Source organism: Sminthopsis crassicaudata, chromosome 1 (assembly GCF_048593235.1).
Source record: "Sminthopsis crassicaudata isolate SCR6 chromosome 1, ASM4859323v1, whole genome shotgun sequence".
Lineage (NCBI taxonomy): Eukaryota > Metazoa > Chordata > Mammalia > Dasyuromorphia > Dasyuridae > Sminthopsis > Sminthopsis crassicaudata.
Window position 1 is genome coordinate 578,060,667 of NC_133617.1, and position 22,543 is coordinate 578,083,209.

General features: G+C 33.6%; 1 protein-coding gene across 1 annotated transcript in view; it reads left to right on the plus strand.

Annotated features, from left to right (window-relative positions):
- The window catches only part of FCHO2 (FCH and mu domain containing endocytic adaptor 2), a 135,896-nt gene that overhangs the window by 76,707 nt on the left and 36,646 nt on the right, over positions 1-22,543 (plus strand). Inside the window, 4 exon segments of the mRNA XM_074282249.1 lie at positions 6,685-6,742; positions 13,365-13,540; positions 16,646-16,657; positions 17,857-17,881. Of these exon segments, the coding sequence (XP_074138350.1) occupies positions 6,685-6,742; positions 13,365-13,540; positions 16,646-16,657; positions 17,857-17,881 (271 nt within the window).

Here is a 22,543-nt window from a genome sequence, read left to right on the forward strand (position 1 = left end):
ATATACAATTGTATAGAAACCTATTTAAATTACAAGTAGCATCAAACTAAAAATCTGATTTATCTACTGTGTATTGAGTTATGTGTTTATTTCAGATTTTACCAGGATCTTTATTTAATATATAGACTCTGTTTTTTTGAAATTGAATCACATACTCTTTTCAATGTGTTTAAAAGGATGTTTTAGGTTTTCATTATATTTGCTAATCAGGAATAAATTCTATAGATTTTTTTTTTTTTTTATTAAACTTAACTTACTGGCTCCTATAGTGATATCAGTTGTATGACTCGAATATTTATTTTACTTGATTTGTTTTATTATTTTAAGCCTAGACTTTAGGGTTTTTTTTTTTATTCTCTGATTTTTTTCTTTCCTCCTCCCCTCCCCCCCCAACTCCCTTTAACCTAAAAAGATTTGTAGATTAGAGCTTTTCATGTGAACACACTTCTACTTTTTTTTTTTTCCCTTTGCTATTTTATTAGTAAGAATATATGTGTGTCATCTGACAGGAAGTAATTAAATTTTTTTTTCCATTATTCTTTCCTTTAGTAGCTCTTCTCAGTAAGAAATGCATATTCTGAATAATTTATTTAGTTTAATACTTCCAACCCTTATTATTTTAGATATGGTAGGGATGATAAATCCTCTTTAGATATATTTTTGAAAGATGATAGTAGGCTATTTCTTTTTATCTTTCCTTTTTCATTTATTTATTTATTTATTTTTGGTTGCGGCGACTGGAGTTAAGTAACTTGCCCAGTGTCACACAGCTAGGAAAGTGTTAAGTGTCTGAGATCATATTTGAACTCAGGTCCTCCTGACTTCAGGGCTGGTGCTCTATCTACTGTGTCACCTAGCTGCCCAATGGTAAGCTATTTCATTATTGCTTTTATTGTTTGTTTACATCTAAAGGAAAAATAGAAACAAAACACTATTAATTTATACAAAAGTTTTTTTCAAAGCAGGTTTTCCTAATTTCCTCTAATGTTTATATCACCTTCTGAGTAAAGTTAGGAGATAATGGAATTGTCATGCTTATTAAAAGATTTATAATAATGGAATTATTTTAGTATAAGCAAACTTCAGTTTTCATTGTAATGTATTTCTTGAAACTACAGCATATTTTTCAAAAGAAATGACTACCTAACTTATTGGGTGATGAATTTCTTATGAAAAAGTTAAAACTAAGTAGATGAACAAATGTCAGTCAGAAACCACATATTAAAATAACACTATTTTAATTTGCCAGGCACTGTGCTAAGTGTTGGGATTACAAAAAAAGGTTAAAAGATGGTCACTGTTCTCTCAAGGAGCATTCATTATGTTTATGTGTACTGTATAACAACATATTGATTGTAACAAATATTGATAAACTTATTTTCTTTATCCTAGAATACCTTTTATAGGGGTGATTACTTTAAAAAAAAATGTGCAAGAAAGCTAGTAGAGGTAATCAAGATCATGACACTGATTTTGGAGTAGCTTTGAAAATCAGGCACATTCTTTGAAAAATCTGTAAAAATGATGTTAATACCACTTATCTTTATAATTGTCATAAAAGAGCAAATGCAGTAATATTTGTAAAGTACATTGCAAATCTTAAAATGCCATAAAATTCCTAGTATCAAAAGCAACAGTAGTAATGACAATCCAAAAGAAATGTTTGAAGGCCCCATAAAGACTTTAGTTGTGAGGATTTGTTTCTTGAATCTGAGCTTTTCCTTTGCTGATTTTTGTTGTTCCATTCCTACTCCTCATCTAACTCCAAACAAATCAAGAAAACTGATATTAAACATAACAGTGAAGGGAAAGAAAAAGTGTTTTTAACAAAAGTCTTATTTTGTGGTGAGTGTTTTGAAGAAGAAATGAAGAGCCAGTAACACTCCTTACTTTTCTTCACTTAATGGGAGTATTTGTGAATTAATTTGTGAGGATGTGAACCTCTAGGGTAAAAACCTAAAAATCCACTGTTGTCATTGCTTAATCTTATTGATGTAGGATTCTTGTGCAAAGATCATATTGAGTTAATTAGAACCATGTAATACAAAATAGTGGAAAATGGGAACTGGCTGGATTAATTTAATTCTTTAGCTTTTGACTGATAATTTTTATTATGACTAAATGCTTGAGTCTCTGCACCTAACAGAAAGAAATTAACTAGTGATTCAAATTAAAAACACGAGCATATCAGATAAAGATAAAAAAGTTCATGCTTAATTCTCTTGTTTCAGCCCTCAACAACTTTATCTGGAATTTCTCACATATCTGCATAACTTTCTTTTTATCTCATCTCCAGCTGTTCAGTATTTCAATATCATGCAGTTACTTAGGTTTTGGGTTTTGTTTTTGTTTTTGTTTTCTCTACCATATTTGCTATCTTGAACTTCATAGTCACAGATTTTAGGAGACTGGGGTTCAAATTTTGACTTTGACTGTGAGCTAACAGTTACTTAACTGCATTCAGCCTGAGTTTCCTTATCTGTAAACAGTGATATCACTACCTCTTTAAGGTGCTTGGAAAGAAAGTTAGAAGAAATCTGGGTTCAGATGCTGACTTTGTTACTTAATACCTGTGCAATCTTCAGGAAAACTTATGAGCAAACTAGGCTTTAGATTTTTCATCTATAAAAAAAGGAATGAAGCCTACCCTCGTAGGCTTCTTCTAGTTCTAGATCTGTATGCCTATCTTGAAAGTATTAACTTTTTGTTTTCTTGTCAGTTTGAAACTCTGCATGTTTTTACTTTTTTCTATCGTGTAGAGCTGATGAAAGAATCTGCCTAAAGACTTGGGGTGCTGTATTAATTTTGTTCATCTTCACCTGACATTTGCCATAACCTGATGATCTTTTATTTTGTTCATTTCTTGTTAACTTTCTGACAAACTCCTGATGTCTGTTGTGTTCTTTCCTTCCTTCATCTGAACCAGTGTTTCATTTCCCATTTCATGTTTGCTAGTACCTCAATACTATTTTTCTTCAAGCCATCCTTGTCCTTTCTTTCTTCTTTCCAGCTTGAATCCCTTTTCATCTCTAAATTTTAGACTTTTACAGAATCATACTTCCCTCTTTCCATTTATGCGTTATCATTTTCCCAGCTATCAATCCTTAACACCTTCTTCTCCTTGATTCCCATTGTCTAGTCAAACAATCTGAATTTTTTTTCTTTCTTACCTTTAACCTCCTGATTCCTGTTGTTGACATCCTGGCTTAGGTCTTTATTTCTTTCCTGAATTGCTTCTATGTAACTGTAAGCTATTTACTCCTTATTTCTACTCTCTGTGCCCAGATTTGTGTCACCTAAAACAATTTTAATTTAGCATCACATTTAACAATTTATTTTTCACAAGGCCAAATTAGCCACCCTTAAACATCAATTTCATCATATCATATCCTCATTTGCTTAAAAATAAAATGATATCCTACTTTTTATAGCATTTATATTCCCACCCCATATGAGTATAACCTTATTTCCCCTTATTTGCCATACTCGTTGTTTGTTTTAGTCAGATCATTCTTTTCATTGACCCCAACAACACATCATGATTATTCTCTCTTTGTTCTTATTGTTCTTCCCCAGACAGCCGTTTCTACCTAACCTCCACTTTTACAGGCATTTCTCAGGCTTGAAAGCCCACCTGAAGTCTTACCCTCCTCCTTGACATCTTTTGTGCATGGTCCTCTAGACAGCACAGCTTTCCCCCATCTCTGTGGTGTTTACCATACTACTTATTGGTACGAAGAGGCTTCTAGTGAAGTGGGTTGGTGTCCTATTGATCTATGATTCTTTTCAGATTCCCAGCCCCTCCTGGCTGAGGCATATCCTCGACAGACAAGTTATCTTTCTAGGATTCCAGGGCCTTTGATTCAATTACAAATCCTGGTCAAAAAGCATCCCTTTGAATTCCAATAAGAGATCAGGGCTTGTCCCAGCCCCTACTGGGTCTGAGCCAACTTGGGCTCTCTTCTCCCCCACTGGGTTCTGATCTGCTCCAGTTGTCTCAACCCCCACCAAGATACCCAATATAATAAGCTTCCATCAACTAAAGTCTTTGCAGATGGACTTTGGCAGCTCTCTCTACTGCCAGGACCTTCTATCCACTGAAAACTGTATTCTCTGTGCAAAACTCCATTTTCCATAGATCTGCCACTATAGAAGTCAGTCTCTTGGTAAACTGATTTCTATCTAACAATAAACTTTCATTTTGCAACTAATATTTGAGAATGAGTGAATTCTTTCACTCCTAGAACTGTGGCCAATTTAAAGGGGATTCTTAACAACTCTCTTATATCCACTAACCTCTAGACCACCAGGAATCTAAACCGCTCAAACAGTATCATATTTATGGTTCCCTGCCCGGGAATCTCAGATATTTGGATATTCAGAGCCAAATTGGGTTTTGAGCTGTTGGAGCAGTATTTTCCCGGGGAGAATATCTGCATTTTCCTTCTTTTGTCTCACTCTATCTCTAAAGGTAGTGGGCACGCAGACCGGGTCTGGGCTGTGGGCAGTATTCTCCAGGTGAGAGAGTATACCACATTTTTTGGCAAAAAGCCTCCTTTTTTGTCACACTCTATTTTAGAGATAGTGGGACCAGGAAATCCCAGAACTCTGGACAAGGTAAAAGACCTTTTTTCTTTCCCTGTTCTGTAGTGGACACCCAAGCACCCAGGTCAGGCTTGGGTCATTGTTAGAGCTCTACACTCCTGCACAAGATGCTGCAAGAATTTGGGAAAACTAAAAGCTTTTACCTGTCCACAACCTAGGAACACCTCTGCCTCTAAAAATGCTTCCTTGAGCAGAGATACTTGTATGGCTTGAGGAAACACCCTTTGCCCAGTCCCTCCAGAGACAAAGGACCTTCCTTTGCATCTTAAGGCACTCCTAAAATTCCTTTTTTTTCTCACCAGAAAGCCCTGCCCTCAGGCAGGAAGTGTCTCTTTAACATCCACCACCACCAAAGAGACACATGGCGGTTTGGGGGACCCCTCTCAGAGGTCTAAGGCCAGCACTCTCTTTGATCTGTCTTAGGAAGATAAATGGAGAAACTTAAGAGAAGCCATGCTTGAGTCCTCCCACTCCAATGTTACATACACTGGAGTCTTTAATGATCAGGCTGTAGCCATGAGGAGAAAGATCACTGAATTGGAGCTAGCTCTACCCTTGGCTGCTACTCCTTGGACAGGGGTGGGGCTATCTCCTTTAGGTCTTGCTCTCCCAGCAAGATTTGGGGTTTTAGACGAGCTCCCCCTCCCTCACATTCCAACGGGGAATCTGAAAGGAATCACAGATCAATAGGAAATAGTTTCTCAGAGGGACCCCAACCTGCTTCATTAGGACTGACCTCTAAGACAAGAAGATCTAGGTCCGAGTTATGCTCACTGATACTTGTTATCTATTTTTTAAGCTATTTGACATTGGATATCTGAGCCATCTTACAGGGCTTCTTAAACTTTTTCCACTTGACTCCTTTTCACCCATGAAATTTTTATGCTACTCTGGGTATTTAGGTGTGTAAAGTAGGTATGAAAATCAATTATTTAGTGATAATAAAACATAAAGAAATTTATTTTAAAACAATTCTTTTGTAACATTTTACTATTTATTAAAAACAAAAGCAAATTTATATACAAATGAGATAGATGTGCTTGTTTTTTTTTTTTTTTTTTTACATAAAGAATTTAATCTTGGCAGAATATTTGATATTTTTCACTGTTGCCAAATTTTTCATGAAACCCCCATCCAGTTACCCAACCCCATATGGGGTAGGAATCCACAGTTTAAGAACCTTTGCTCTAGACCAGAGGTGTCAAACTAAATAGAAAATGGGCCATTAAACATACATAAAAATCCATTTGGGCCTCATATTGACTTAGGAAACCAATTTTAATATTACCTATGTTCTAATTTATCTTTGGTCTACTAAATATTTCCATTTCATTACTCAGGAATGTTGGGGATGGGGTTCCATGTTAGATACCTCTGTCCTGGACAATGGGCAATTATCTAAGACTACAAATTATACAAAAAACACACACGTGCGTGCAAGCACGCACACACAAATACATATATATCTGATTTACTTTGGTAGAAGGAGTTTCCTCATTTGGGAGTTCTTATACTGTTGAAATCACAGGTCCAATTCTTATCTCTATGCCAGCATGAGGTTACACACAATATAATTTCCTATTAATTGCTTTTCTTTTATCTATTTTGTAAACTCTGTTGATAGGGACCACACGTGGTATTTATTTTACCTTCTTCGTATTTCCAGCATGGTGGTTGTAGATAAATTTATTATTCAGCATGTTTGGTGGTTTTCAAAATACTGTAAATTTGCTTTTTGTACATGATTTCAATAGAAAAATAAAATATCAATTACTGAGTAAATATCTATCTGTAACTAGATTTGTCACTGAAAAATAATGTGTGTGTATATACATATATATATTGTCATTTATTCCATTTTCTCTGAAATAATATAGTTGTCATTTTCATTCTTCGTTAATTTGTTAGGCTTCTGAAACATATGTTATAATTTAAAATTACCTAAAAGTGGAGATAACTTATACACATTTAATCTGATGATAGAATTGACAAATGACTGATCATATGTCATATTTTTAAATAAAGCTAAATTGCTGAATTGCAGCTGCCTTTGTAATAAAATTTTTCTTTTTCTTTCAGAACATTCCTGATGTAGATGAGGAAGGCTATAGTATCAAACCAGAAGCAAATCAGAATGATATCCTTTCATCTACATATTTGTCAAATTTATTATTTATATGTATGCTTTTTAATAAATAGATAACTAAACAGTGTTTATTTCAATGGTTGAGTTATTGATCTAGTCATTATTTGGGGTACCATTTTTTAGGTGTCTCCATTTAAGTTTGCATCTTTCGGTTATAGCATTTTAAATTAAATACTGTTTATTGTGTTGTGGTCTTAAAAAAGAAGCATCTTCCTTTAATAGAATATTGGCTTCAAGAATTGGGAAGATCTTTAAACTTCCACCTGTGGGGTATACAGACTGTGTTCTTGGCCATGTTAATTAACTAATCTCTCAGTGCCCCAAGCAAGCTTAAAAGTCTCTAAGTTGCTGGGTTGGTGTTGATCTGTTATTGGAGCACTTAAATGAAGTACCCTTTATATTCCAGTGAAATAGCAAGTCTGATTCTCTTTCTTTCCTTTTTTTTTCTTTTCTCCTAACCACCCTCCAAAATCTGTAGAGCATAGTTAAGATGTCAATGTTTCTGCATTTGAGTTCTTTTTGTCCTACAGCATAATCAGTTATTATAAAAGACCTGGTTGAGAATCTCCAAGGTTCTTACTCAGTGTTTTTCATAATCTATCATAGTAAGCACTTAGTAAATTCCTATTTATCTTTCTGACATTTTGTGGATAGTAATTTCCTTGTTAATCACATCATCAATTCTTATTTTAAAACAGAGTTCTTAACTTAGGATCCATGAAGCAGTTTGTAAAAATATTTTGATAATCTAATTGCCTTTTTTTTTTTTTTTGGTAGTTCTGTGTATTTTATTTTTTCATTTAAAAACATTATTTTCAGGAGAAGTCCATAAGTTCTACTAGATGGCCAAAAAGGCCATGGCACACACAAGGTTAAAAATGTCTGCTTTAAAAGCTCTTTTGTTTTGTTAAGGCTGTACTTTTTTTTTAATTTTATAATTATAAAAAATTTTTTGACAGTACATATGCATGAGTAATTTTTTTTATAACATTATCCCTTGTATTCATTTTTCCAAAATTTCCCCTTCCTCCCTCTACTCCCTCCCCTAGATGACAGGCAATCCCATACATTTTACATGTGTTACAGTATAACCTAGATACAATATATGTGTGTAAATACCATTTTCTTGTTGCATGTTAGGAATTGGATTCCGAAGGTATAAGTAACCTGGGTAGAAAGACAGTAGTGCTAACAGTTTACATTCAATTCCCAGTGTTCCTTCTCTAGGTGTAATTGTTTCTGTCCATCACTGATCAACTGGAAATGAGTTGGATCTTCTTTATGTTGAAGATATCCACTTCCATCAGAATACATCTTCATACAGTATTGTTGTTAAAGTGCATAGTGATCTCCTGGTTCTGCTCATTTCACTCAGCATCAGTTGATGTAAGTCTCTCCAAGCCTCTCTGTATTTATCCTGCTGGTCATTTTTTACAGAGCAATAATATTCCATAACCTTCATATACCATAATTTACCCAACCATTCTCCAATTGATGGAAATCCATTCATTTTCCAGTTTCTAGCCACCACGAAAAGAGCTGCCACAAACATTTTTACACATGTGGGTCCCTTTCCCCTCTTTAGTATTTCTTTGGGATATAAGCCCAGTAGTAAAAGCTGTACTTTGTAATGGATTTGTTGGTAAAAAGCCCTGCCCAACTTTACTTCTCATGAAGGTTCATGCTTAGTTTCATTGAACAATCTATTTCCCTTTGTTAATATATTGCACTACACTAATTTTCATTTCTTGTTCCAGTATGTTCCATTATGATTTTGATGTTTGATGTGTTTCTTTCTTTTCTCTTTGATACTGATGAGAATTAGGTAAGGGGCACCTAGATGAAATTAGGGTTAATTGAGGTCTAGTGGCAGGTTCAGGGTACAGGGAGTCAAATAGAGCTTCCCCTGCAACCCCTTTGGATTCAATGCAGGGATACAGAGTTAAATGAGGTCTAGTAGCAGCGCAAGAGTTCTCTGTAAAGGAATTTACAGACCGGAAAATCTAGATTAATAAAAGAGGTTTATTTTGGGGTTTAGAAGTTAGGTTAAAGGTAGAAAGATGCCAGGGCCAGGGCTGGCACCGGGCGGATAAGAACCCTTGGCATAGCTGGCGTATGCTATATTTGGGGATCCTGCAAAGAGTGGGCTCCAGTTTCCCTCTTTTTATAATGGGAGCTTTTGGTAATCTTGAAAGGGGCTCATGGGTGAAGTCCCAGATTGAATCCTGGCTGGTTTCTGCCAGGGTTAGAATTTGAATAGAATTCAATGGGTTTTTTGATAAGGAACTGTTTGTGCTGGGGTGGGGGTTGGGGAAACCTGAGCAGATCATTAGAATGGGGACTGGGACAGGCCAAGTTAGCTCAGATCTGGTAGGAGCTGGGAATTAGAAAGGAATCTTAACCCACATCAATACTACTGCTCTGGAGTTTTTCTGTATTTCTGGGTGAATTAAATTTGGGGAGCATTTCTACAAATTCTCTTGGTTTGTGCTTTGCCCTTTTTTCAGATAATTTTATTTTATGATTGCTTGGATTAGTATATTCAATTGCTTATTTTTCAGAGACCAAACCAGCTAGTTTTGTTGTTTTTGAATTGTAGATCTCTTAAGACTTCTTCCAGTTGTTCTGTTTTGTTAGGGACTGGGTGTGTGTGGGGAAGGTTTCCCATATTTACATTCCCTTCTCTTCCCCCCCCCCCCAAATCTGGCTGCTCTTGTTTTCCTTTGAGAAACTATTTCTTTATTAAGATTTTCCATCAAATATTCCAAACTGATGAATCTTGTTTGTCTTTTTCTTTCATTGTTGTTATATTCTTTTTTTGTAGATAGCAAGTTTCTCTTATTCCTCTTAATGCATTTTTCCCCCAAGAGATTTTTTTAAGATCCGCTTTTTTTGGTCTTTTTTTTTTTAATTTCAAAATAGAAAAACAAACAAAATATATCAAGAAAAGGAAAAAAGAAAAAGAAAAACTATTGCTATATGCACAGCAGACCATAAGAAAGCATTCAAAATATGAGACAATAAATTTCCATTTTAAGAAAATCTGAGGGGCAGCTAGGTGGTGCAGTGGATAGAGCACCAGCCTTGAATTCAGAAGGACCTGAGTTCAAATTTGATCTCAGACACTTAACACTTCCTAGCTGTGTGACCCTGGGCAAGTCACTTAACCCCAGTCTCAGAGAAAAAAAAAGAAAATCTGAATAATAATACATGCATTGTGTTCAGAGTTGTCCCATCTTTGCTTCCTTTTGTTTTCTGCTATGTACTTTTTACTTTGTTTCCCCTCCTCCCTTTTCTTCCCTGCTGCCTCCCTAAAGAAGACTACAATTCAGTGTACACAAATAGTGAGATAGGTAGATACACACATATATACAAATACCTATAATCATATACATATACAATGTACATCATACAGATCTATTTAAAATTATACTATATGTATTTGTCCTCTATTTCTATGCAAGTATATAACATCATCCATAAATCCAAATCTTTCCATATTTTTCTGAATCCACCAAATCATCATTTTCTGTGCCCCAGTAATATTTAAACTTTATACTATCTAGTTATTTTAAATAGTTGAAAACAATACTGATTAATATGATTGACATATAGTATAGTTTCTTTCTTTTTTATTTTTTTACTAAATCTATTCTAATCAAAAACTTTTGAACTGTAACTCTCAGATCAGTGATTACTAGCCCTGCTTTTTTTTTTCCCTAATAAGTTGTACACCTGATCTTTGTTATTGTTTGTGTGTAGCCTTTATTTCCTATCCTACTAGCTTTACTTTTTTACTTGCTACCTTGCCTTACTATTATTTAACCTCTCCTTAACCCCCCACTCCAAGGATCCTTCACTTATCCTTTCAAAACCTCTACTTTTTCTCTCCCTCTTTATCCTGTTCTTCACATTATCCCATTCCTATTAACTTATACACCCTTTTATAACACTCCTCCTCATCTATTTCCTCCCCCCTTATTTCTTTATGCATTTAGAAGACTTTTATACATTTCAGCCCATTCCCAATGTTGAGTAGGATTTCAGAACTATCAGTCCTCCTCCTCCATCTAATTCCTGTTTGTCAGTTCTTGTTCTCATACCTCTTTAATATAACATACATATTTTCCTACGCAGTTCTGTCCCTTAGAATCATATACTTAGTTCTACCCCAATGTTTCTTTCACATTACTTAATTACTTATATATATTGTATATGACAATCTTATATATAGGGTTTACATTTCCATAAAACATAAACAGTTTGTCCTTATTGAATTCCTTGAAATTAGTCTTTGATGTTTACCTTATATTTCTCTTGAATCTTACATGTCAAATATTAAGTTCAGGGCTTTTTTGGTAACAAATCCTGAAAGTCTGGCTGTTTATCAAATGTCTTTTTTTTTTTTTTTTTAAATTCAGAAGCTTAACTTTGCTGGGATGGTATTTTCCCATAGTCCTATTGTATTTTACTTTTTGATGTGTAGTGTTTCAGGACCTGTGTTTTCTTTCTTTCTTTTTAAAATTTTTGACCTGTGGTCTTTTAATGGAGCTGCTGTTAGGTCTTGTGTGATTCTAATTGTAGCTCTGCCTTATTTGAATTTTTTTTTCTTTGTTGCTCATAAATTTTTTTCTTTGAGGGGTTTCAGGATTTGGCAGTGATGTTCTTAAGGTCCATTTCTTCAGTGAATGTATCTGTATTTTTTCCCCAGGGTTGAGGAGTTAAGGGAAAAAAGCAGATGGTTCTTTCTGGAGAATTTCACCTTTATTTTAATCTATCTTAATCATTATAAGTAGAATTTTAAACACCTTAGGGTCAGGTGACCCAAATTTTGCTGTTTTAAAATTACTAGTGCCTAGTACAGAGCACTTGACATTGTTAAAAATTAGTTTTGCCTGGGTTTATGATTTCATTAGTTTAGGGAAATCTCCTTTTGGAAAGATCTCTATTGATATTGATGCACAGCAGTTCTGCAATGTATTGTTTTGCAGTAAGGGTAAGGAACCTTTTTCTGCCATTGGATATTTATCAGATCATTCTTGGGCCATACAAAATTATCAACTTAATGGAGAACTTAAGCTATGGGAGGTGGTTGTACTTGGCTTTCAACTCATTATCATCTGTAGCCATGCAAATAATTATGCAAATAATTTCCTGTGTAGGCTAGAGATTTCCCATTCCTGTCTTACAGAGTTACCTGGGGCACCAAGAGTAATTTTCCTAGAAGCACCCAGTTTTGTTTGCAATATGTCAAGCAGCACTATTGTCTTTCTACCCAAGTTACTTATACCTTCGGGATCCAATTCTCACCGCAACAGGAAGTTTGGTTTGCACACATGTATTGTATCTAGGTTACACTGTAGCACATTTGATACATATGGGATTGCCTGTCATCTGGGGGAGGGGATATAGGGAAGGAGGGGAAAATTTGGAAAAATGAATACAAGGGACAATATTGTAAAAAAGAAAAATTACTCATGCATATGTACTGTCAAGAACGATTGTAATTATAAAATTAATTCAAAAAAAGAAAAGAGGGGGCAGCTACGTGGCGCAGTGGATAGAGCAACAGCCTTGAATTCAGGAGGAGCTGAGTTCAAATGTGGTCTCAGACACTTAACACTTCCTAGCTGTGTGACCCTGGGCAAGTCACTTAACCCCAGCCTCAAAAAAAAAAAAAAAAAAGAAAAAGAAAAAAATGTCAAGCAGCCTTTCTCCTGTTATATAGTAGGTATTTAATAAAGTGTCATTAAATTGAATTGGGTTTTTTTTACTTACTCATTTTTTCAGAATCTCTTAGCTGATCTGTGAGGTTTTTCTTCAGAAATTATTATTATTATTATTATTATTATTATTTTGCCTTTTGATAGTACTTCTTGACTTTATTTTGGTGTTGCGGATTAAAAAGAGAATTGGACTTAGTTATGACTAATCACTTGACCATCTTGCCAAAATCCTTATGTTTATTTCTCAGCTTGCTATTTCTTACTTGACAGGTTTTCATTAATAAAACTGGAATGTGTTTCCATTTCATTTTATTGAAGCTTATCTTAGAATCAACAAGTATTGGTTAAAAATGATTCTATATTTCCTCTTGTTTTTTGTTTTCATTCAGTCATGGGTTTTGCCTTTCAGCTAGTTAAAACTTGCCTTTATGAAGCTAAAATATTATACCTAGGTGCCACTAATTTCTCTGGGTAAAAGTAGGTTTTTATTGATAACATTAAAAAAAAAAGGACACAAAAATATTTACAGAAGTTCTTTTCTGGGAATAAAATTGGAAATTGTGGGGAATAGTTGAACATATTGTGGTATGTGGTTATGATGGAATACTATTGTACCATAAGAAATGATAAGTAGGATGTTCTCAGAAAAACCTAGAAAGTCTTTCCTGAGCTAACATAAAGTGGAATAGACTATGTACAAAGTAACAGGAATATTGTAAGATGATAAGCTGTGAATGACATGGCTGTTCTTAGCAATACAATGATCTGAGAAAACTCTGAAGGAATTATGATAGAAAATGATATCTATATCTAGAGAAAGAACTGATGGTGTCTGGTCAAAATTTAAAAAATTAAAAATAAAATACTTTTCCTCAACTGGCCCAAACATACCAAAGAAAACCATTTCTACTCATCCAGTGATTCTGACTCTGAAGATGAAGAACCAAAGAAGTACCGCATAGAAATCAAGCCTGTGCATCCCAACAACTCTCATCATATGATGGCTTCTTTGGATGAATTGAAAGTATCTATTGGAAATATAAGTCTTTCACCAGCAATATCAGTAAGTAATATGAGATGATTTAATTTACCATTTTGTGTAACACAATATATGAATATGAATGACATTTAATTTTGTCAGGGATAACAAAATATGGCATCATATTGTTACAAATAAGTTGAGTATCTACTCAACTGAGGTTTTAAATGTGCACTTTTCCTATTACCTAAAAAATAAAATATTATAACTAGACAATTTGGTGCCTTTGATATTCACACAAAGATCATAGGGTCCCAGTTTTGAAGCTAGAAGGAATCTTAGATACTTTTTAGTTCAACTCCTAGAATTTTTAACTAAAAGAAATTGAGTCTCAGAAAGGTGAAGTAACTTGTTCCAGAGCACACAGACAAGTAAGTAAAGGAGCAGGACTTTGAGCCTGGGAACCTAGATGATGGTCCAGATTTTCTATAACTCTCTAAGATAATGCTTGATTTGGCAAATGTTATATGGTGGGGATAAGGTGAACAAAACATTAAATTTATGTTTATAACCATTTATTAATCATAGTTGATTTATCTAATTTTTGCAAACTTTTGTTTTTGCATGTATATCTAACGGGAATAATTAAGCTATTGATATAAATTTGGTATTTCATCATATTCAATCTAAAAAGATTTTTGCAAATCATTTAAAAAGTAGTCAAATATAATCTTGCATCATTTCATATCCTTTAGTTATGGCATATGAATTTTATAGCTGATTGTGTCAGATACTTAAAAAAAAATCAGCACTTTCCCGCTCTCTAATTGATGCTCTTGCTTTCATGGTAATCAATACATGATAATTCCTATATAGTCATAATGTGATGGTAGAGAGGGAGCTAGGCGACTCATTCACAAGATCTTGGCACAAGCCTTGCACCTAACATTTGGATGTGTGATGTTTGGCAAGTTCCTTTTAGTAACCCAAGGAGTAAATGTCATACTATATTAAGTCACAAAATAATTGCTGATCTGCCTTGGTCTGCCTGCTTGCAGGGAAATACCTTGTATTTCCTCATTTGGAGCTCCTTGCCTGGAGAGCTTTTCTCTCAGATAGTATACTGCAGATGTACAAATAACCATAATGCAAAATAATACATGTTACAAAGAGTAGAGAAAGCAAAGTGTCATAGAAGTTGAGAGGGGAAAGCTCAGGATTGATTGGGACAATAAGGAAAGAAGGGGACATTATGAAGAAGGTAATATTTACATCTACTCTCCTGACCAGGGAATCTTCATCCTACCTTTTATTTGATGACATAGTTGATATATAATAAGGCTTATTGATTAGAAAATTTTCCGGCTAGAACTAGATACTAAAGCTATGTTTAGTAATAACAAACTCATGTTATTTTAATATTTTAGAGTTAACAAAGCACCTAACAACTACTATATGATATATGTGTTAGTATAATTAATATTATTTCCATTGTAGAGGTACTCATTAGTTAAATGATTTGTCTATGGTCACATGGCTGACTAGCAGATAGGACAGCTGATTCTTAAATCCACTTCGTTCATGTATACTTGAATAAAGAAGATGGGAGATTTTGCTTACTTTTTTTTTTTTTTTTTTTTTTTTTTTTTTTTACTAGATAAGAGTTTGTTTTTTGATTTCAGTGGTCTAGGAATTCCCAATATGGGGAACTATTAATGCCGATTGACTATTCATCTCTAATTTACAGTCTTAGCTGTATTAGGCACTGAGAAATTATGACTTGCTCATGGTCACATAGCTAGTATGTGTCAGAAGTAGTACTTACCACAAGACTGGCCTTCTATCCACAATTGCCTTTCATTAGAAGTTATACATATGCATAAAAAAATGTGTGTATGTTACTTGTATACATATAGATGCAAAGACACATTATTTTCAGTCATTTAACAAGATTTTATTAGCCAGCTATTACTGGTTAATTATTAATTAAGAAAATTAATTAACTACAACATATCCCAGGCCAACATTGTGCTAGGTTCTATGGACACAAGTTGAAAGAATAATAGAATCTCATTCTAATTAGAGAGACATTAAGTATTTGTAAATACATTTACAGCATAAATATAAAGTAAACAATGCTAATTATACAAAGTAGTTAAAAGCAAACTAACTTCAAAGAGAGGGCTTGATCATAAATATTTGATACCATGTTATGTTATTTATTCTATCTTTTGAGTACTCTGTCATATTTATGTAAAACACTGACCGTATTTTTACTTTTAATCCCCTGCTAATGTACTTATTATTAGCTTGACAGAATTTGTGGTTTCAGGTCTTAATTTCTTCTCTGAAAATTTAGTAAGGTCTTTTAACTGAAAGTTTTGACATAGATCATTTCTATTTGTAAATACAGTATTAAATATCTTGTATTAAACTTGAATTTTTGAAATTTTGAATGAATTTCGGTCTTTTTTTTGGTCTAAATTTAAATTTTTAAAAATGTTTAAATTTCAAGTTATAGTTACTTTTGTTAAGACTCAGAGAGCAGAAGTAGAAACGTGGATAGCTGCTATGAAAAAGTGTCTCAGACTTTGGTATTTTCCTAAAATTCCCAAATAATCAGAGCTGTCCAGTAGTATAGTGGGGCATCCTAATAGATATGTTGGGTTATTCTACCATATGATCTTCAAGCAGAGGTTGAACATGAGAATGTTATAAAGGAGTTTCTTGATCAATTACAAGTTGAACTAAAAAAAAAAAAAAAAAACAAAACACCTCTGAGATCTTTTCTTTCTTTAACATTCTAGACTTTCAATAGCAAATTACCAAGGTCATAAAGGATTATTTTCATACATAATTTAAACAGAAATTTAAGGAATGTTTTAAGATTGACCAGAAAGAAATAGAATGTAGAAAGGATCAAGTAATAGGTAGATAACTGAGCTTAGAGTCACTTGAATCTAGTTTCAGTTCCTGCTTCTGACATATATAGGAACTGTCAAGTCAGCTTAATTTCTGTGATGATTAACTACACATAATATTAAGTCATGAAAGCTGATCTCTGTGTTATGAAATACTGGAATCCCCTCATAGCCGTGTAAACAAAAAGGTCAACAGAAAAATATTCTCAAAATTTTAAACCTAATATACACCTCTTTCTTTTTTATTTTTCCTTCCATGTGATATTAGAGACACAGTCCAGTAAGTACAATTTTTTAAAATCTAAGTTATTGATACTAATCATTAAATATTATCTTATGTTACGTTGATGTCATCTGAATTAAGTAAATACTTATTGTGCTTAATATATCTAAAGTACTATCTAAGTGATAATAGAGATATAAAGTTACAGAGAAAATATGATTACTGTCATCTTGGACTTTATCATCTAGACTGTATTGTAAAAATGCCACTGTATTGATTGTAGGAGCCCTTAAATACAAAAGAAAGGAGTTTGGACTTTATTCAGTAGACATTAGGGAAAGTTTTGAAGCATGTTGAGCAGATGAGTAATATGAACATATCAATGCAAAAGATAACTCTAGAGAGGAATGTGGGTGATGATTTGAAGGACCGAAAGAACTTAGATAAAAGAAAAGGCCAGAAGGAGGCTCTCTCTCTCTCAGGGGGTGGTAAAGAGCATCCATAGTAGATTATGGGCAATGGAGCTAGAGAGGAGAGTACAGATCACAAAAGGTACAGCAGAAGTAGGATCATTGATATTGAATAACTGATTGGATGGCAAAAAGCAGCATGGCATTGTGGGCAGAAAGAGGATCTTTTAAATCAGAAATATCCAGGTTCGGTCCTATCTCTGACACACATTTGCTATTGTACTTTGGGGAAACATATCTTTCTGAGATGCTCAAATTGCAAAAGAATTGTTATTCATTACTCTAAGATGTTAATTCACTGAAGGATCACTATACCATAGAAACCACAGGCTTGAACCCCCCCACGCCCCCAAAAAAATAGTGAAGGAAGGAAGGAAGAAAGAACACTAAAAAGAGCCTTATTGGATATGAAAGAGAAGAAAAGGAAAGAGTCAAAGATAGCAAACAAGGTTTCCCTGAAGCATATAGAACAGCATACTGGACCAGCATCTTACAAATGATTTTCATTAATCATTTTAACATTGTACTGGAATAAACATTTGTTTATTTAGGCCTGGTTGCAGTCTCATTAAAAACAAATTATTTTGAATTTGTTTTACATTCACATATTTAAGGAGCTCTACTTGCAATTTGCAAAAGTACATGACAATTTGATATCTTTTAATGTCATTAAATACTTTGACCCTGAGTATCAATATAATATTTGTAGGTTTTTTTTTTCCCCCATACATAATTTAATGAAATAATTTGTTTTGGTTCTCATATAATTTTGCATTTCTATTTCAGGTACAAATGAACAGGAATTCATCTAGTAAGTGTAAACTTTTAATTAAAGGATATTTTGTGTCTGCTACTACATTTTATCATGCAAATTGTTTAATTACTTCAATCCTGTGCAGCAATAGTAACAAAAGGACTTTTCTCATCATCTGACTTGAGGGCAGAACAGAGGTCTATTCTCATTTCTTATAAACTATCAGAATTTTCAGCTTCTGCTGAGACAACAAGGACAAAGAAAAGTTTTTAAATAGCAAGTGAGTAAAAATGAAATTTTTATAGATTGCTTATTAGCTATAAAATAGGAAAACTATAAAATTTTAATTTCCATAGTTTCAGCCTAAATTTTACTACATAGTCAAATCTTATTTTCTTATGTAGTTAAAATGATATACTTTGTATATTTTTTAAAAATCCATTCAAAAAGATATCTTTAAGTGCTTACCACCATTTTGCCGAGTACTGTGCTTTTATAGTAAATACTTCAGCTGAAATATTTCCCTATAATCCTATTTCTGTGTTATGAGAAGGAACTTTAAATAAAGTGTTCCATAACAAATTTGTTATCAGAGTTCTATTTCTCTTGATTGTAGTAATATAGAAAAGATGTACTGTACAATTAGAAGGTGAAAATGTTTTAATAAATGCTGAAATGATTTTAGATAATAGAATAATCTTACCAGAATTATCACTTTGTTCTATTGGCAACAAAATAAAAGAGAAAAGATTCAAATGAAACACAAAGGTAGATAGAGAAAAGATAGGATTACCTGTGGCTGCAAATGTATGAAGTCATTGTGATGAGAACTAGATAAGGGGCACCTAAATGAAATTAGATTTAATTGAGGTCTAGTGGCAGGTTTGGGGTACACGGAGTCAAATGGAGCTCCCCTGCAACCCTTTTGGATTCGGCACAAGGATACAGAGTTAAATGAGGTCTAGTAGCAGCGCAAGAGTCCTCTGTAAAGGAATTTACAGACCAGAAAACCTAGATTGATAAAAGAGGTTTATTATGGGGTTTGGAAGTAAGGTTAAAAGGAAGGAAGACACCAGAGCCAGAGCTGCAGTGGGCAGAAATCCTTGACATGACCAGCGTAAGATTGCCATGTTTGGGATCTCTGCAAAGAATAGATTCCAGTTTAGCTCTTTTTATAATAGTGGGGCTTTGGACCATCTGAAGGGACCCTTGGGTGGAGTCCTAGGTTGACTTCCTGCTTGAATTCCAGCAGGGTTAGAATTTGAATAGAATTAAATGGATTTTTATATATGGTGGAAACTATTTGTGCTTGAGGGTGGAGTCCCTTCCCTGAGGCAGAGTCCTCCGAGGTTTTAAGAGTTTTGGGGTTTCCTCTGTAATTCATTTGTTTATTTCTACCTTGGACCAAAAACTTTGCCAAGAAAAAAAAGGAATACTTATTTGTACTAAATTTAAAGAGCCTTATCAGAAGATTAGAATAAAGAAATGTAGTTGGAACATATTTATTTAAAAATTTTGAGATTGATATCCCCTTGTTCTTATATTAATGTTAGAAACTAAAATTCACAAACTTTTAATTAGAAAAACAACTATATTTATTCTAAATTTTTAAAAATTCATTTTGTTTTGTATTGTTTTTAGCATCGAAATTATTTTTTAAAAGACAGTGTTATTGATGTCTTCTGCATCACATACATTTTTTTTTTTAATAATAGTTTTTATTTACCAGATATTTGCATGGGTAATTTTACAACATTGACAATTGCCAAACCTTTTATTCCAATTTTTCCCCTCCTTCCCTTCCCCCCCTCCCAGATGGCAGGTTGACCAATACATGTTAAATATGTTAGAGTATAAATTAAATAATATCTATATCTATATCTATATATATATATACACATATATATATATATATACACATATATATGTGTATACACACACACACACACACACACACACACACACACACACACATGAGCAAACAGTTGTTTTGCTGAACAAAAAGAATCGGACTCTGAAATAGTGTACAATTAGCCTGTGAAGGAAATCCAAAATGCAAGCGGACAAAATTAGAGGGATTGGTAATTCTATGTAGAGGTTCATAGTCATCTCCCAGAGTTCTTTCACTGGGTGTAGCTGGTTCAGTTCGTTACTGCTCTATTGGAACTGATTTGGTTCATCTCATTGTTGGAGAGGGCCTCATCCATCAGAATTGGTCATCCTATAGTACTGTTGTTGAAGTGTATAATGATCTCCTGGTCCTGCTCATTTCACTCAGCATCAGTTCATGTAAGTCTCTCCAGGCCTTTCTGAAATCATCCTGTTGGTCATTTCTTACAGAACAATAATATTCCATAATATTAATATACCACAATTTATTCAGCCAATCTCCAATTGATGGGCATCCACGTAGTTTCCAGTTTCTGGCCACCACAAAGAGGGCTGTCACAAACATTCTTGCACATACAGGTCCCTTTCCCTTCTTTAAGATCTCTGTGGGATACAAACCCAGTAGTAACGCTGCTGGGTCAAAGGGTATGCACAGTTTGATAACTTTTTGAGCATAGTTCCAAATTGCTCTCCAGAATGGCTGGATGTATTCACAGTTCTGCCAACAATATATTAGTGTCCCAGTTTTCCCACATCCCCTCCAACATTCTGCATTACCTTTCCCTGTCATTCTAGCCAATCTGACAGGTGTCAGATTTTTTAATGCATATTTATCCAAACATTTCTTTCCAAAAAAATTTTTTACAAGTAAACAAAATGGTGGTGAATGTCAGACTTGGAATTTTGTCATGGTTGTTAAAGTGTTATTGTTAACTTTAACATTTATATATCATTGTCATTTCCTACTTCCCTACTTTTGTACTCCATCCTTGAATCCCCCCTTGTAATCATAAGAAGAGTTAAGCAAAATCAGCCAAGACAGCAGGTATCCCTGTACTGAAAGAGGGGATGAGTATAGTACATCAGTAATTCTTTGGGATTACAATTGCCATTTTTATTTTCATTTACATTACATTAAAAATAATTACATTAATGTAATTATATTACATTATATGGTATTTTTCCAAATCAGATAGATTTTCTCCAAGGTCTTTTTAAATAAATCTCAAATATGTGGATGGGGCAGGGAGGATATGTGTAATTTAGAAGGAATTACATTCTAAAATCTGTTATCTATATTTATGTTGTAATTTTTCTAAAGTCCTCATTTGTAGTTTATTATGGTGTAATAATATTCTACTGTCTTCATAATTGCCAATTGGTATCTACTTTTTTCAAATCTCTCTCTACCCATTAAAAAAAAACTACTGATTGTTATCATTCTAATATACACATAAAACTTTCTACCTTTTTCCTCTTTGGAGAAGTTCAGAATGGGATTGATGACTGTAATGATATGAACAATTTATTGACTTTTCTTGAGTAATTCAGTTACTTCCCTTTACTTTCCATTACTTTCAGAAAGATTGGATCAAATCACAGCTCCAACAATACATTAACTATACTTGTAATCCTAAAGGACTCCCAACAGAATTATATTAATTTTCATTTCTACTTTTTTAATAATTTGGAACAATCTTTCACATAGTTGCTAATATTTTATAGTGGTTTTATTTGTTTGTTTTGTCTTTTACACTTATCTGAATTGTTGGGAAGGTCTTCTATCACCAAAGTAACTCTTTACCCAGGTGTGACAGTCCTTGAAATTCATTAGCTCTTTCAACCTGCAGAACTATGTGGGAGAGGGATAAAGCATTACAATGTTATACATGACTAGCACCTTGGTATTAATGTTCCCTGCCCCACCCTACTCCCTTATCTAGGTGTGGCAGAATAAGGACTTGGGGTTGTTCTGAGTTGGGTGTAGGAGGGCCAGAAATGAAAAGGTGTGATGTGATGTGTAAAAATGTAATGTAACATAAAACGTAATGTAATGCAAAAACCCCACAAAGTTCTGTTTAAGACTGGGTACCTTTAAAATCTTGGTGAACTTTCTCATGTCATATTCTATAACATTGTTTAATTTTTAACTTCTCATACCTGCAGCAGAAATTGAATACTTGTAACTTTTTTTTTTTTAAGCTAGTACAACTTTATATTATTCATGTTAAAGATAGGTCAAATATTTTCAGCATATTTTTAGCTTTATAAATTTTATCTGCAAGTGGTATACCATAAATATTTTCTAAATTACTATTGTAAACATTTGTATAAATAGCCATTTATAGTAGAAGTATTTCTGCTTTCTAAAACTCAGTAAATATTTAAAGGACAGGATATAAAGAATATAACAGTCTCTGATTAGGGCAAAAAAAGTTTATTCATTTTTTTATTATTTCATAGATAGGAACAAGCAAATTTATGTTTTTATATTTCTTTACAAACTTAAGGAGTGAATCTTATTTAAATAAGGCAGTATTCAATTTAGTTATTGGCTTTTAACAGTATTATATGTTTGGAGGATTCCACTAGAGGGCACAGGAAAGCTCTGTGATCTCATATTCTTTTTGGGTACCTGTTACTCTGATGGTAAGTTCAAGGAAAATTTTTGGGAACAAGATAACAGTACTGAGATGATTCAGCTGAAATTCCTTCTCCTTTTCCCAAAACTGACCAGATACTATTATTAAAGTTAATAAAGATTGAAAATACATATTTTTACATAATTTTTTCTTGATGCCACTATAAGCTATCCTCACTCCTTCCCTC